The sequence below is a fragment of the Bufo gargarizans genome, chromosome 1, assembly GCF_014858855.1.
Source record: "Bufo gargarizans isolate SCDJY-AF-19 chromosome 1, ASM1485885v1, whole genome shotgun sequence".
NCBI classification, from domain to species: domain Eukaryota; kingdom Metazoa; phylum Chordata; class Amphibia; order Anura; family Bufonidae; genus Bufo; species Bufo gargarizans.
In genome coordinates, this window is record NC_058080.1 from 574,424,084 (window position 1) to 574,439,011 (window position 14,928).

General features: G+C 41.4%; 1 protein-coding gene across 6 annotated transcripts in view; it reads left to right on the forward strand.

Moving 5' to 3' along the window:
- CLIP1 (CAP-Gly domain containing linker protein 1) overlaps positions 1-14,928 on the forward strand; it is a 123,842-nt gene that overhangs the window by 20,203 nt on the left and 88,711 nt on the right. For all 6 annotated transcript variants that reach the window (XR_006387409.1, XM_044275728.1, XM_044275724.1 and 3 more), the window contains exons 2-3: positions 1,740-1,928; positions 5,638-6,182. Coding sequence is in view for 5 of the 6 variants with exons in the window: in XM_044275728.1 (XP_044131663.1) it covers positions 1,835-1,928; positions 5,638-6,182 (639 nt within the window). In the remaining variant the exon portion in view is untranslated. The remainder of the gene's footprint in view (positions 1-1,739; positions 1,929-5,637; positions 6,183-14,928) is intronic.

A 14,928-nucleotide genomic window follows, 5' to 3' on the forward strand; every position in this document is an offset into this window, starting at 1 on the left:
CGGAAAACAGCAACACGTTTGTTTCCTAATGCCACAGAGATGCACTACATGAACAAACGTATTGGGACACCTACACATTGCACCTACAGGACTTTTTATTACATTTATTCTAAATCCTCAGGCATTAATATGGAGTTCGTCCACCCCCCCCCCTTGCAGCTAAAACATCTTCCACCTCATCTCTGAGGTCAGACACTCATATTGACTGAGAGGGTCTGGCTCACAATCACATGATAAAGGTGTTCAGTGGGATTGATGTCGGGGCTCTGTGCAGGCTAGTCAGGTTCCACCAAACTTTCTCAGCCATTTATGGAGTTTGCAGTGGGGCGCAGTCATGCCATTGCTGAAACATAATTGGGCCCTTCCCAAACTTTTCTCCGAAAGTTGTTAGCATACAATTTGTCCAAAATGAATTGATATACTGTACTGAAGGATTAAGATTACCCTTCACTGGAACTAAGACGCCTAGGCCAACTCCTAAAAAAAAACAGCCCCATGGCATTATCCCTCCTGGTGCGTGATTTGGGAATTATTACTGAGAGGGGGCATAATGTTGGCATAACTACTGTGAGGGGGCACACATCTGTACAAAACTACTGTGCTTCTTTTAAAGTATGGGGGAGGGGGTGCCAGAGAAAGGACTCGCCCCGGGTGCCAAACACCCTAGGCACGCCACTGAATATATATATATTTGACTGTATGCAGCTCATCAACATCGGGTTGATTTTTATTTATTTTTCATACATAAAATTATACATATAATTGAATTTATTTTGTGTCCTTTTTAGTTTTTCACGTTATTTTACTGAAATTTAGGCTACGATCGCAGGACCTTGAAAAAATGGCCTTTACAAACAGCAAAACAGTACATTTTTAACGGCTGTTTTTTCACAGATGCCATGCCCTTTTTTTTTGACGGCCATTATTCATGGCCTGTTAATTTTTTTTTTTTTTTTTTAATAGACCCGTAGACTGCAATGGTTCTAAAAAAAATGGCTGTTCAACTGTTAAAACAAACCAAAATGTTGTTAAACTGCCATTTTTCACTTTGAGCGTACCCTAAGGGCTCATTCAGACGGCCGTATGCCGTATGCTGTCTGCAAAAATACTGAAAGCTATCCGGATACCATTCAGTATTTTTGCGGACCCGTAGAAGTCAATGAGGCCATGTCCTGATTTTCACGGACAAGTATAGGGCATGTTTCATTTGTTTTGCGGAACCGTGGAATAGAAAAGGGCCCCATTGAAGTGAATGGGTCAGCATCTAATCCGCAAAAAAACGCATCCGCATTTTTAGGGATAGAATACGGCCGTCTGAATGAGCCCTTGTTGTAACAAAGGAATGCCTACATTTTAATTTTCAAAATCGAATTGAGGCTAGGCTATGCATTAATGTAAAAAGAAGAAAAGTCTATCCAGCGACAGCAGCTGTACTGCAAAAGCCAACCTATTTTCTCCTCCATACAGAGTGAAACCTGAATGTGAGAGCATAGTGAAATAGTATATTGCAGATAAATGACAAATGCATGTATAGGGTAATAAGTCGTGTTTTACTGTACACTTTGCCGCGGGCTCTCAGCTGCATGTGTCATGCGGCCTTTACCCTTTAAAAACCAATATGCGGCATAGAAAATGAAGAATGACATGTTTCCACTTGAACAGTACTTTTCTTTCATTGTTACAGAACTTTTGTTATTATTTTAATCTGTTTCTCATGATAATTCTGTTGTTCCTTGCAGGTTTGATATTTGTCGCGTTGAAAAAAAAATCCAGGTTTTCTCCATGATTTTATTAAGATAACCGTTTGGAGCAGCCTTAGATATTAAATGACAACATGAGTTCGCTAAAGCCAAGTGGGCTTAAAGCTCCTTCTAGAATAGCAAAGCCTGGAGCCACAACAGCTAAATCATCCACTGTTGCTGCTGCTGGTAAGACTGCGTTTCTCCCTTAAGATGCTGACGTGTGGTATAATTATCCTATGCATATTTATCATATACAGCTAGTACAACAAGGGAACACAGACAAAAACTCCTCCATGTCCTTTTCTGTATGCCACCCTTGCATATTATTGCTGACAAGCATTTGAACACACATGCACACTCACATTTCTTCACAAATCCAAAGAGTTTGTAGCCAACAAGCCTAGAAATTTGCAACCCATAACTAACTTTTTAGGTTATTTGATACTATTACTTCAATGGTCTAATAAGTTGTTGGCCTGATTCGTTTAAAGCAAATTCTTTAACATTTTTATATTAGGTTATATTTAAAATGTTACGTCAATGGTCTTCTGCAGCTTCTATGTTGTTCACTACAGAACAGGTGAAGAAAATCATTCAGACTATTCTCTAATCTGATTTATGACCAAATTAGTTTTGGACATAATTCAGCTTAGAAGATCACTCATGAGAGTTCGGAGACCAAGCAAGTCAGATAGCCAGCCTGACAGATTTATCACAAATCGGCATTCTGCACCAGCGATGTACTATGACATAAAGAAGCTGCCAAAATGATTTTTTTTTTTTAAATAAAAACCTATTTGCAAAATAGTTTTTGGGGTTAAAAATACATCTAAATTAATAATTAACAAAATTGCTACAAAGATGTCCGTAGCTGTCCAAGATGCCTGTATGGTACAACGGGCAGATATTTCCGCAGGCGGATCCTCTGCAAACCCACATGCATATTTTGCACCCCTCACATTGGAACGACAATCGGCAAAATTAATTGATGTGCTGCAGATTTTAAAATCTGCATCTCATGTCCATGTACGTTGATAATTACCATAGTGTATAGATGAGATTTGTTTAACATTTTTTCAACTTTTCTGGTAATGTATCACAATACCCTGTGTGTGCATGCAGCCTTAAAGGGGTTATCCGAATTCTAAAAAGTTTCCCACCAGTCCCTGGGTCCCACGTATACATTGTACTTACCGTTGTCCTGGATCCCTGCTCAGCCACGATGCATCTCCCCCTTGTGCAGATCAAAACATCCGACGACTGGGGGGAGCAGCCAATAGCAGGCCCCCCTGAGGCTGGTCACCGTCTCTGCCTGCTATTGGCTTCCTCCCTTCTTCATTGTCAGATGTTTTGATCCATGCGACGGAGAGATGCAGTGGCGGCTGTGCAAGGGATCAGGAGCGACGGGGGTGCAGGTAAGTATAATGTATACAAGGGGCCCAGGCATTAGAATGCATCTTTTAGAATTTGGATAACCCCTTTTAAAGGGGTTATCCCAAAGTATTACTATGCAATGAATAGGGCATTTCATAAGAAGTATTATTGCATACAATTATATACAGCGAGGAACAAAAGTATTTGAACACCCTGCGATTTTGCAAGTTCTCCCACTTAGAAATCATTTAGGAGTCTGAAAATCACATTGTAGGTGCATTCCCACTCTCAGAGACAGAATAAAAAAAATCAGGAAATCACATTGTATGTAAAGAATTTTTGTCTTGCACTGCTAAACATAAATATTTGAACACCTAAGAAAATCAGTGTTAATATTTGGTACAGAAGCCTTTTTTTGCAATTACAGAGGTCAAACGTTTCCTGTAGTTCTTGACCAGGTTTGCACACACTGCAACAGGGATTTTGGCCCATTCCTCCACACAGATCTCCTCTAGATTTGTTAGGTTTCGGGGCTGTCGCTGAGCAACACTGAGTTTCAGCTCCCTCCAAAAATGTTCTTTTTGATTTAGGTCTGGAGACTGCCTAGGCCAGAACCTTGATATGCTTCTTATGGAGCCACTCCTTTAGTTATCCTGGCTATGTGCTTCAGGTCGTTGTCATGTTGGAAGACCCAGCCACGACCCATCTTCAATTCTCTGACTGAGGGAAGGATGTTGTTGTTCAAAATCTCACACTAAATGGCCCCATTCATCCTCTCCTTAATACCGTGCAGTCGTCCTGTCCCCTTCACAGAAAAGCACCCCCGAAGCATGATGTTACCACCCCCATGCTTCAAAGTAGGGATGGTGTTCTTAGGATGCAACTCATCCTTCTTTTTCCTCCAAACACGGCGAGTGAAGTTTAGACAAAAAAGTTCTACTTTGGTCTCATCTGACCACATGACTTTCTCCCATGCCTCCTCTGGATCATCCAGATGGTCATTGGAAAACTTCAGATGGGCCTGAACATGTGATAACTTGAGCAGGGGAACCTTCCATGCAATGCATGATTTGAAACCATGACGGCGTAGTGTTCTACAGACAGTGTCCTTTGAGACTGTGGTCCCAGCTCTCTTCATGTCATTGACCAGCTCCTCCCTTGTAGTTCTGGGCTGATTCCTCACCTTTCTTATCATCAGTGATACCCCACGAGGTGAGAACTTGCATGGAGTCCCAGTTCGGGGGAGACTGTTCGTATTTAGCCTTTTCCGTTTTCTAACAATTGATCTATTTTCACCAAGCTGCTTGGCAATTGCCCCTTAGACCTTTCCAGCCTTGTGGAGGTCAACAGTTTTGTCTCTGGTGTCTTTTGACAGCTCTTTGGTCTTGCCCATGGTAGTAGTTGGCATCTGACTGTGGGGTGGACAGGTGTCTTTAAAGAGCTCAGACAGGTGCTACTAAGTTAGATTAATGAGTGGAGTAGAGGTGGACTTTTTAAAGGCGCAGTAACAGTTCTTTGAGAGACAGAATTCTTGCTGTTTCTCAGGTGTTCAAATACTTATATTCAGCAGTGCAAGACAAATACATTCTTTAAAAATCATACAATGTGATTTCCTGTGTTGTTTTTTTTTTTAATTTTATTTTTTATTCTGTCTCTGAGTGGGAATGCACCTACAATGTGATTTTCAGACCCCTTTGATTTTTAAATGGGAGAACTTACAAAATCGCAGGGTGTTCAAATTCTTCTGTTCCTCACTCTGTGTGTGTGTGTGTGTGTGTGTGTGTGTATATATATATATATATATATATATATATATAATGTGTGTGTAGATAGATAAATTATCTATCTATTTATATTTATATATATATATATATATATATATATATATATACACACTTTCCTCTTTGTGAGTGCCTCCTGCTGTTTATCCTTCTGGTCCTTTTGCATTCAGTGGTGACTAACACGCACAGTAGCTTAACTACTCTATCCCCCTCTGCTAATTGCAGTGCAGTGATCTCTTAGCGAAGCAGGTCAAGTGGTCTAGACACCTTTCATTCATCCCTACTTTTAAATTGTTAGTTTCTATCTCTCTGTCTGTCCCTCTCGGCAAAGGAGATGTTCTGGGGGCATTACGTACTGTCTTTATATCTGGGGTTATATGTGAGGAGCTATTTTCAGTGCAGGGGAGGAAGGGGTTAACAAGAGCTCATTGTAGTGCTTGATTGTCTTATATGAGCTGCTGCCTACCCACAGAAAGGAAAGAAAGTACTCTAGATAAGTGAGTTAAAACAAGTTTTTCAAAATCAATATTTGTACTTTTAAATATTCTCTCCTCAAGCTGAATTCCAGTCCTTATAACTGCTGTAATGTAAAATGTAAAAATTTGTTTGACTAAAAGGTGGTGGTGTTAAATCATGTTGACATCAGCATAGTGTAATAAAACATTTTATTCATGTAACTATTTGGATGATGTTTGAATTACATTGTGATTTAATACCTTGCTTTTCTCTTTTTGTTGCAGCTCCCCCTGTAAAACCAGTAGAAAAGCCAGCTAGTCCACCACCTGCAGAAGCACCTGAAGGGTTTGTAGATGACTTCCGAGTCGGAGAGCGTGTATGGGTTAATGGAAATAAGCCTGGGTTCATTCAGTTTCTTGGAGAGACTCAATTTGCTCCAGGACAGTGGGCAGGGATTGTTTTGGATGAAACGATTGGTAAAAACGATGGATCGGTTGCTGGTGTCCGATATTTCCAATGTGAAGCCTTAAGGGGAATTTTTACTAGACCTTCAAAGTTGTCAAGGAATCCATTGGAAGATGAAACCAATGGTACCCAAACTGAGTCAAGAGCTACCTCACCAACCTCCATGTCTTCTACAAATGTGTCTCCTGTGCCAGCCTCTCTGGCAACTCCTCTAAAAAGTACTTCATCCTCTACTAGGGAGTTTATTACCCCTGCACAATTAAGTAACCTCACCCGAACCACAAGTGAATCTATATCAAATCTGTCTGAAGCTGGGTCGGTCAAAAAAGGAGAACGAGAGCTCAAGCTAGGCGATAGAGTTTTGGTAAGTATTTTTTCTTATTTAATTGCCGTACTTTGGCAGTTTTTAAATGCACAAGAAAGTAGGTTTTCTTTGCTCACAAATTGCCTTAATGTTCTTTGTTTTGGTGTTGTATGCTTTGCTACTTGTACTAATGTTTACGGATCTTGGTTTTCCTGTCCTCGTGACATGCATTGCACCACATTTTTCTGTTTGGATTTATATTTGTACTTAGTAGTTGCCAGATATATTTGCTGTACACTGAGTCATTTGGAACAGTTAATAAAACTTTATTGTTGATTAGAAAAATGAATACACAAATTAATAAAATAATGTCTGCAATTTCCAACTCAGACATTTCTGGCATATACAGAGGATATACCACAAATGTTTGATAGATGCAAGTCCTAACTGTGCAACCTGTTAGGAGACTGAAGTCCCCTAAACCTCAGTTCCCATTGGCAAAACTGCTGCCATGTCCAGGTGGGAAATGGAGAGGTGGCAGTGCATGTGCTTTCTCCATTAGCTTCCATTAGTTGCAGAAGCAGCTGAGCACTGATAGTCACCTGCTGCATTTTGTTCTACAAATAGATGCAGTTTCCACCTCTGGACCCACACTTTCCATGTTATATGGATATACTATATACGGTAAATGTCTGAGTTTGAAATACCCCTTTTCAAAACGAGAGGTCCCTGAAGTTTTTTTTACACAATAAAAGCACACAGAGCTATGGGGACTGGGTATTGCGGATGTGCTAGCGGCCATCTAGCAACCCATGTCCTCAGCTCTATACCCAAAATCCCGGTGACAGGTTCTCTTTAAATGTGACCTGCACCTTTCTGATCTTATCTGTAAATATTGAGACCCCATCCCCTTTTTTCTGCTTTGCAATCTAGTTACTACAGATGCATCTCAATAAATTAGAATATCATTAAAAAGTTAATTTATTTCAGTAATTTCATTCAAAAAGTGAAACCTATATTATATTGATTCATTACACACTGTATTTCAAGTGTTTATTTCTTTTAAAGTTGATTATGGCTTAGCGCTAATGAAAACCCAAAAGTCAGTATCACAAAAAATTGAAATATTGGGAAAAAGTTCAATATTGTAGACTTATTTTGTCTCACTCTAATCAGCTGATCAGCATAAAACACTTGCAAAGGTTTCCTAAGCTTTAAAATTGTCCCTCAGTTTGTTTCAGTAGACTACACAATCATGGGACAGACTACTGGCTTAACAGTTGTCCAGAAGACAGTCGTTGTCACCCTCCACAAGATGGCTAAGCCACAAAAGGTCATTGCTAAAGAAGTTGACTGTTCAGAGCACTGTATCCAAGCATATTAATGGAAAGCTAGTGTAAGGAAAGAGTGTGGCAGCAAAAGGTGCACAAGCTACAGGGTTAACCGCAGCCTTGAAAGGATTGTCAAGGAAAGGCCATTCAAGAATTTGGGGGAGATTCACAAGGAGTGGACTGTGGCTGGAGTCAGTGCTTAAAGAGCCACCACACACAGATGTATCCAGGACATGGGCTTCAACTGCCGCACTCCTTGTGTTAAATCACTCATGACCCAGAGTAAAGGTCAGAAGTGTCTTACCTGGCCTAAGGAGAAAAAGGACTGGACTGTTGCTCAGTGCTCCACAGTCAGCACAGCCGTCTACCAGGAATTTTTTGAGCACTTCATACTTCCCTCTGCTGAAATGTTTTATGGAGATGCTGATTTCATTTTCAAGCAGGACTTGGCACCTGTCCACACTGTCAAAAGTACCAATACAGTGCTTCCTCAGGATACAATATTTTCAACATGCAGTGGTATTTTCTGACGCATCTTAAGTTGAAACTAGACTCAACATACAATGTCTCAGACTCAGATCCAACCAAACAACAGTGATGGTCAGTTCACAGTGTTTGCCAGCGAACACATGCGATTTGCCATCTTTATTCCCAAGCCCGGCGATGCAGCGGTAAGTCCTTACCTGTGCCTGCGCCGCGAGCCGCTCTGAAACACATGCGGTCACCATGAGCAGGCAGTTCTGAGAACAGCCTTCATCGGGCTGTTCTCGGAACTGCCTGCTCCCGGTGACCGCATGTGTTTCAGAGCGGCTCGCAGCGCAGGCACAGGTAAGGACTTACCTCTGCGTCGCCGGGCTTGGGAATAAAGATGGCAGATCGCATGTGTCGTCGGCGAACACTGCGAACTGGCAATCACTGCCAATCAAGGCCACTTCTCTGGTAAAATAGCTGTATAGTTGCTAGTTAGCAGCTATTCCTGACTGTTATATGTAAGGACTTCTTTTATCTGTCTTAGTTAGCTGCTTATTTTTCTTACATCTTCACTTTTTCTCATTTTGGTTGACATTTAGGGGCGTTGGAACCGATTACTCAACTTACAATTGTTTCAACATACAATACTTGTCCTGGAACCAATTAATATTATAACTCGAGGGACCACTGTACCTGGTTTAGTAATCATGGTCTGCAAACTCGCCTTACCTAAACACCATAGAGACACCAGATCCAACAATGCAGATGAGATGAAGGCCGCTATCAAAGCAATCTGGGCTAATATAACACCTCAGCAGTGCCACAGGCTGTTCGCCTCTATGCCACGCTGCATTGATGCACTAATTCATGTAAAAGGAGCCCTGACCAAGTATTGAGTGCACATACTGAACATACTTTTCAGTAGGCCAAATTTCTAAATTGAATTACTGAAATAAATTAACTTTATGATATTCTAATTTATTGAAATGCAAATAGTAAATAGATTTTTATTTATTTTTGTAATTCATTTAACTGTGCTTGAACATATGTACCTATTTCTCAATACACTGGACATCCCTTTAACCTAGATTTGCTATCTGGCGTTTGTGTACATTCTATGCTGTATATCACTTTTTTGGCTGAACAGTAAACAGAAAGCATATGCGCCTTTAAATTTCCAACTGCAAAGAATGTGAAAGAGATTGGCCTGTTACAACAACGTATTCCCTATCCACAGGATAGTTGATAAGTGTCTGATCAGCGGGAGTCCGTCTGCTGGGGTCCCTGACAGTCACTAGAACATGGGCCCCCATTCCACTGATTGAATGGAGCGGTGGACATGCATATTTGCTACAGTTCCATTCAACTCTAAGGGACTACAGGAGGTAGGTGATCACTTGTACTTGACTATTCTTCACAGTCCCATAGAGTTGAATGGAGCTGCAGCACGTATGCGTGTTCGCCACTCCATTCAAGCATGGGAACATGGGCCCCCTGTTTTACTGATCAACGGGACCCCTAGCGGTTGAACCCCACTGATCAGACACTTATTTCACTATTCTGTGGAAAGTGGCCAATTAGTTGTAATGGGATAACCCCTTGTCTCCTGGAGTCAAATCAAACCATCTCTTAAATGAGATCTGTCCACAGCAATCTATCCGGATCCCCACCCATCACCAGGAGAGGCTGCAGCACTGCATGAGCCTGTTAGCACTTCCCCCACTGCCCCCTCTCTTGCACACTTGTTAAGATCACAGTCTGCTGAAGATGGGAACCTGAATATCTCAGACTGTATAGCAGTTAGATATATAAACAATGATGGCTTTGTTTTAAAGCCAAGAATCTAATCGGGTAATACCTGATCTCACTTCCGACTAGGGCTGTTTGTGACTAGCAAAGAGATCCTGGTTTAGAGCTGTTTTAAAGCTTTGATTCTTATGAAGTAGATCTAAATTAACATCCTGTTGTATAAGTGTCAGTACAGGTCTATTGAGGCCTAACACCTTGTGTTCTAAATGCACAGCAGGGTTATAGTCAGTGACAGTCAACCACCACTGAGCATATACTAATTGACTAGCCAATTAACAATGATAGAAATTAAGACTTGCTAGCCCACCCTTGTCAACCGGCAGGCAAAGGGTTTCCTACTTTATTCTAGGGGTAGAACCTGCCCACAAAACTTTGAATATATGTTTGTAGAGACACTAAAGAAACTGTTGTGGGAGCCAAGTAGGAAAGTTATGAAAAAGATAAGAAAATTTAGGCAGCAGTTTCATTTTGAGCAAATTAATTTTGTACCTACCAAAGTGAGAGGGTGAGACCTCCATTGCATCAGTATAAAAGACATCTAAAAGCCAACTTACTTGGACTCCAAGATACAGTCTGATCTCCCCAAGAAAGCGAAATGGGGATTGTGATATCTGGTGCCTTCACATCAACACCTAGGAGATGGGTTTTATCACAGCTAACCTTGACACCAGAGAACAACCCGAACAGATCTCAGTTAGGGATGCTTGCAGGTCCTGAAGAAGAAGAGTGTTATCTCCATACAAGGCTATATGTTCTTCATGGCTTTCCAACTTTAAACCTACAATGTTCTAAGTCATCCTGATCTGTATGACTAGGGTATCTATGGCTATAGCAAACAGGGCAGGGGATAGGGGGGCATCCCTTTTGCGTGCCCCGTTGCACCCATTCAAGAAACATCGGGCTAAAACCAAAGCGACCCATCGCTGCCCATAAATTTCTCCATTCCTCAGAATCAAAGACTTTGGCATGGTCCATAAAAACTAAGTGTGTGTACCACAATTATCATGAGTGAGCGTCAAATTGGTGTAAAGTCTATTTCAATATCCATACTCTTTCTCGGCATAAAGCCGATTGGTCAGCATGTATAATATCTGGGAGAACTCTAGATAGAAGAGTTTCCAGGATTTTTATAATGCGGATATAATGATATGGTCCTGTAGGATCCACAATCAGTCTGCTTTTTCCCAGGTTTAAGTATTAGCACGGTCAGGGCTTCACACATGTCCTCAGTTAAAACTCAAAGCTTAGATTCTTATCTGTATGTTTTAGCTGTTATAACAAGCAGGTATCTAATACCTCTTTGACTAATTAAAATGACCTGCAAATAATGGAGCTGTACACTGGCATTGGCTTCCTGCTAGTAATACCAGCTAGGCCGGTGCTTTACCTGCCAAGTAGCAACCCTAGGCACCCTGCAATACAATATACAGGGAGTGCAGAATTATTAGGCAAATGAGTATTTTGACCACATCATCCTCTTTATGCATGTTGTCTTACTCCAAGCTGTATAGGCTCGAAAGCCTACTACCAATTAAGCTTATTAGGTGATGTGCATCTCTGTAATGAGAAGGGGTGTGGTCTAATGACATCAACACCCTATATCAGGTGTGCATAATTATTAGGCAACTTTCCTTTGGCAAAATGGGTCAAAAGAAGGACTTGACAGGCTCAGAAAAGTAAAAAATAGTGAGATATCTTGCAGAGGGATGCAGCACTCTTAAAATTGCAAAGCTTCTGAAGCGTGATCATCGAACAATCAAGTGTTTCATTCAAAATAGTCAACAGGGTCGCAAGAAGCGTGTGGAAAAACCAAGGTGCAAAATAACTGCTCATGAACTGAGAAAAGTCAACCGTGCAGCTGCCAAGATGCCACTTGGCACCAGTTTGGCCATATTTCAGAGCTGCAACATCACTGGAGTGCCCAAAAGCACAAGGTGTGCAATACTCAGAGACATGGTCAAGGTAAGAAAGGCTGAAAGACGACCACCACTGAACAAGACACACAAGCTGAAACGTCAAGACTGGGCCAAGAAATATCTCAAGACTGATTTTTCTAAGGTTTTATGGACTGATGAAATGAGAGTGAGTCTTGATGGGCCCATGGCGGGATTGGTAAAGGGCAGAGAGCTCCAGTCCAACTCAGACGCCAGCAAGGTGGAGTACTGGTTTGGGCTGGTATCATCAAAGATGAGCTTGTGGGGCCTTTTCGGGTTGATAATGGAGTCAAGCTCAACTCCCAGTCCTACTGCCAGTTTCTGGAAGACACCTTCTTCAAGCAGTGGTACAGGAAGAAGTCTGCATCCTTCAAGAAAAACATGATTTTCATGCAGGACAATGCTCCATCACACGCGTCCAAGTACTCCACAGCGTGGCTGGCAAGAAAGGGTATAAAAGAAGAAAATCTAATGACATGGCCTCCTTGTTCACCTGATCTGAAACCCATTGAGAACCTGTGGTCCATCATCAAATGTGAGATTTACAAGACGGGAAAACAGTACACCTCTCTGAACAGTGTCTGGGAGGCTGTGGTTGCTGCTGCACGCAATGTTGATGGTGAACAGATCAAAACACTGACAGAATCCATGGATGGCAGGCTTTTGAGTGTCCTTGCAAAAAACGGTGGCTATATTGGTCACTGATTTGTTTTTGTTTTGTTTTTGAATGTCAGAAATGTATATTTGTGAATGTTGAGATGTTATATTGGTTTCACTGGTAAAAATAAATAATTGAAATGGGTATATATTTGTTTTTTTGTTAAGTTGCCTAATAATTATGCACAGTAATAGTCACCTGCACACACAGATATCCCCCTAAAATAGCTAAAACTAAAAACAAACTAAAAACTACTTCCAGAAATATTCAGCTTCGATGATATTGAGTTTTTTTTGGGTTCATTGAGAACATGGTTGTTGTTCAATAATAAAATTAATCCTCAAAAATACAACTTGCCTAATAATTCTGCACTCCCTGTACAATGGGGCAGGAATGCTCAACTTGTGGCCATTCAAATGTTGCAAAACTACAACGTCACAGATTTTCACTGTCGACTCTGCACTTGAATTCCTTGACCATCTTTTTATCCACATATAATCCATGTTTGCAACTTTACTTTTCTACCCTAAAAGTGTAATCATGGGCTCAGTGCATCCAAGAGAGAATATTGCCTTTGCAGCTAGGCAAAATGATTGATTATAAACTATAAGCCACCGATAGGAGAAAAAGAGAGTAAAGTTACTGTTACAAATATGGAGGCAAATGAGCCTCAGTAAGAGATGAGCTTGGAGATCTGCTTTAACCCCTTCAGGACTAGGGTTGCCCCCGGTATCATATTATCGATACCCAATTGATACTTTTGTACTGGTATCGATTCGATACCGGGATTTGCCTTTTACCGATACTAGGCTGCGCTACTGCTCAGCCTAGTATCACAGAACATGGCACACATCGCCCCCTTTCCCAATTTTACATATAAAAAAAAAAAATATATATATATATATATATATATATATATATATATATATATATATATATACACACACACACATACAAAATAAATAAACATATTACGGTACATATCGCCACATCCGAAAAGTCCAAACTATTAAAATAAAATATCTCCTAGGCAAATAACTGCGCGATTCGACATATATTTTTTTTTTTGTCACCTTGTTCCCCTAAAAAATAGGATAGGACTGTTTGATTAGGACGTTCCATAAAATGCGGAATGCAGGCTGGCTTTTATTTTTTATTTGGCATGGTATCAAGTATCGCAATACTTTTTTATAGTATCGTTTTGGTATCGTGACAACCCTAGTCACTTATAGAACAGACATACCACTAACCAAGGTTGGGTAGGAATTCAGACAGCGTGAAACATCCATTTTTTTGCAGGGCAACTTAATTGGTTTCCAAGGTCTGGTTTCTAGCTTCTCAAGCATGTAAAGTAATATACATATTCTGCTGAACTGTGTGACCTGGACGATCAGACGTGGAGCTGCTGGCTAGAACAACAATATGTATATACAATGGCTATTTTGATGTAACTATAATTCTGCATAAACTTGTTTTCTTGACTTCTTTTTTTTATTTTATTTTTTTTTATTGCTGATTTTAAAGGGACATTCCTGTCACTAGTTATCACCTATCCACGGGATAGGGGATAACAAAAGTGATTGGTGGGGGTCTGACTGCTGCCCTGACACTCGATTGATTCTCTATGAGACTGACAGATAGTTGAGTACAGCTCCCAGGTGTACCATAGAGAATGAATGGCGTGACAGGGAACAGGCAGTCACACCTCCTTCGATCACTTATCCCCCTATGTAGTTATAGGGGATAACTTGTAGTAACCAGAATTCTCCTTTAACTGAAGTGAAGGATACAGATATGTCCTTCATGCCTTTCCCCTTTTCTTGACATATATCCTTTCCTCTTGGCTTGAGATAACCCATGATAGATGATGCAAGGTAACTTCTATGTTAGGCCTCATGCACACGACCGTATTTTGTGTCCGTGTCTGTTCCTTTTTTTTTGCGGATAGTATACGGACACATTCATTTCAATGGGTCCGCAAAAAACGCGGACAGCACACAGTGTGCTGTCCACATCAGGATGTCTGTTCCGTTGCACAACTAAAAAAATAGTGCATGTCCTATTTTTTTCTAGTTTGCGGACAAGGATAGGCATTATTACAATGGATCCGCCAAAAAAAAAAAAAAAACGGATGCCATACGGAACGTCATACTTTTTTTGCGGACCGCAAAACACATACGGTCGTGTGCATGTAGCCTTAGGCCCCATGCACACGGCCGTGTTTCCCAGCCGTGTGCGGGCCGTGGAACCGCGGCCTGGATCCCTCCTGAGAGCAGGAGCGCACGGCGTCACTGGTTGCTATGACGCCGTGCGCTCCCTGCTGCCGCCGCAATACAGTAATACACTTGTATGATCTATACCAGTGTATTACTGTACTGTGCCGGCAGCAGGGAGCGCACGGCGTCATAGCAACCAGTGACGCCGTGCGCTCCTGCTCTCAGGAGGGATCCAGGCCGCGGTTCCACGGCCCGCACACGGCTGTGAAACACGGCCGTGTGCATGGGGCCTTACTCGCAGACATTTTCTTTTTTTGAAGCTGGTCATCTTGTGCCACGCATCTCAAGATATCCTGAGCCAAATGGAAGGGTAAAGGACACATGTCG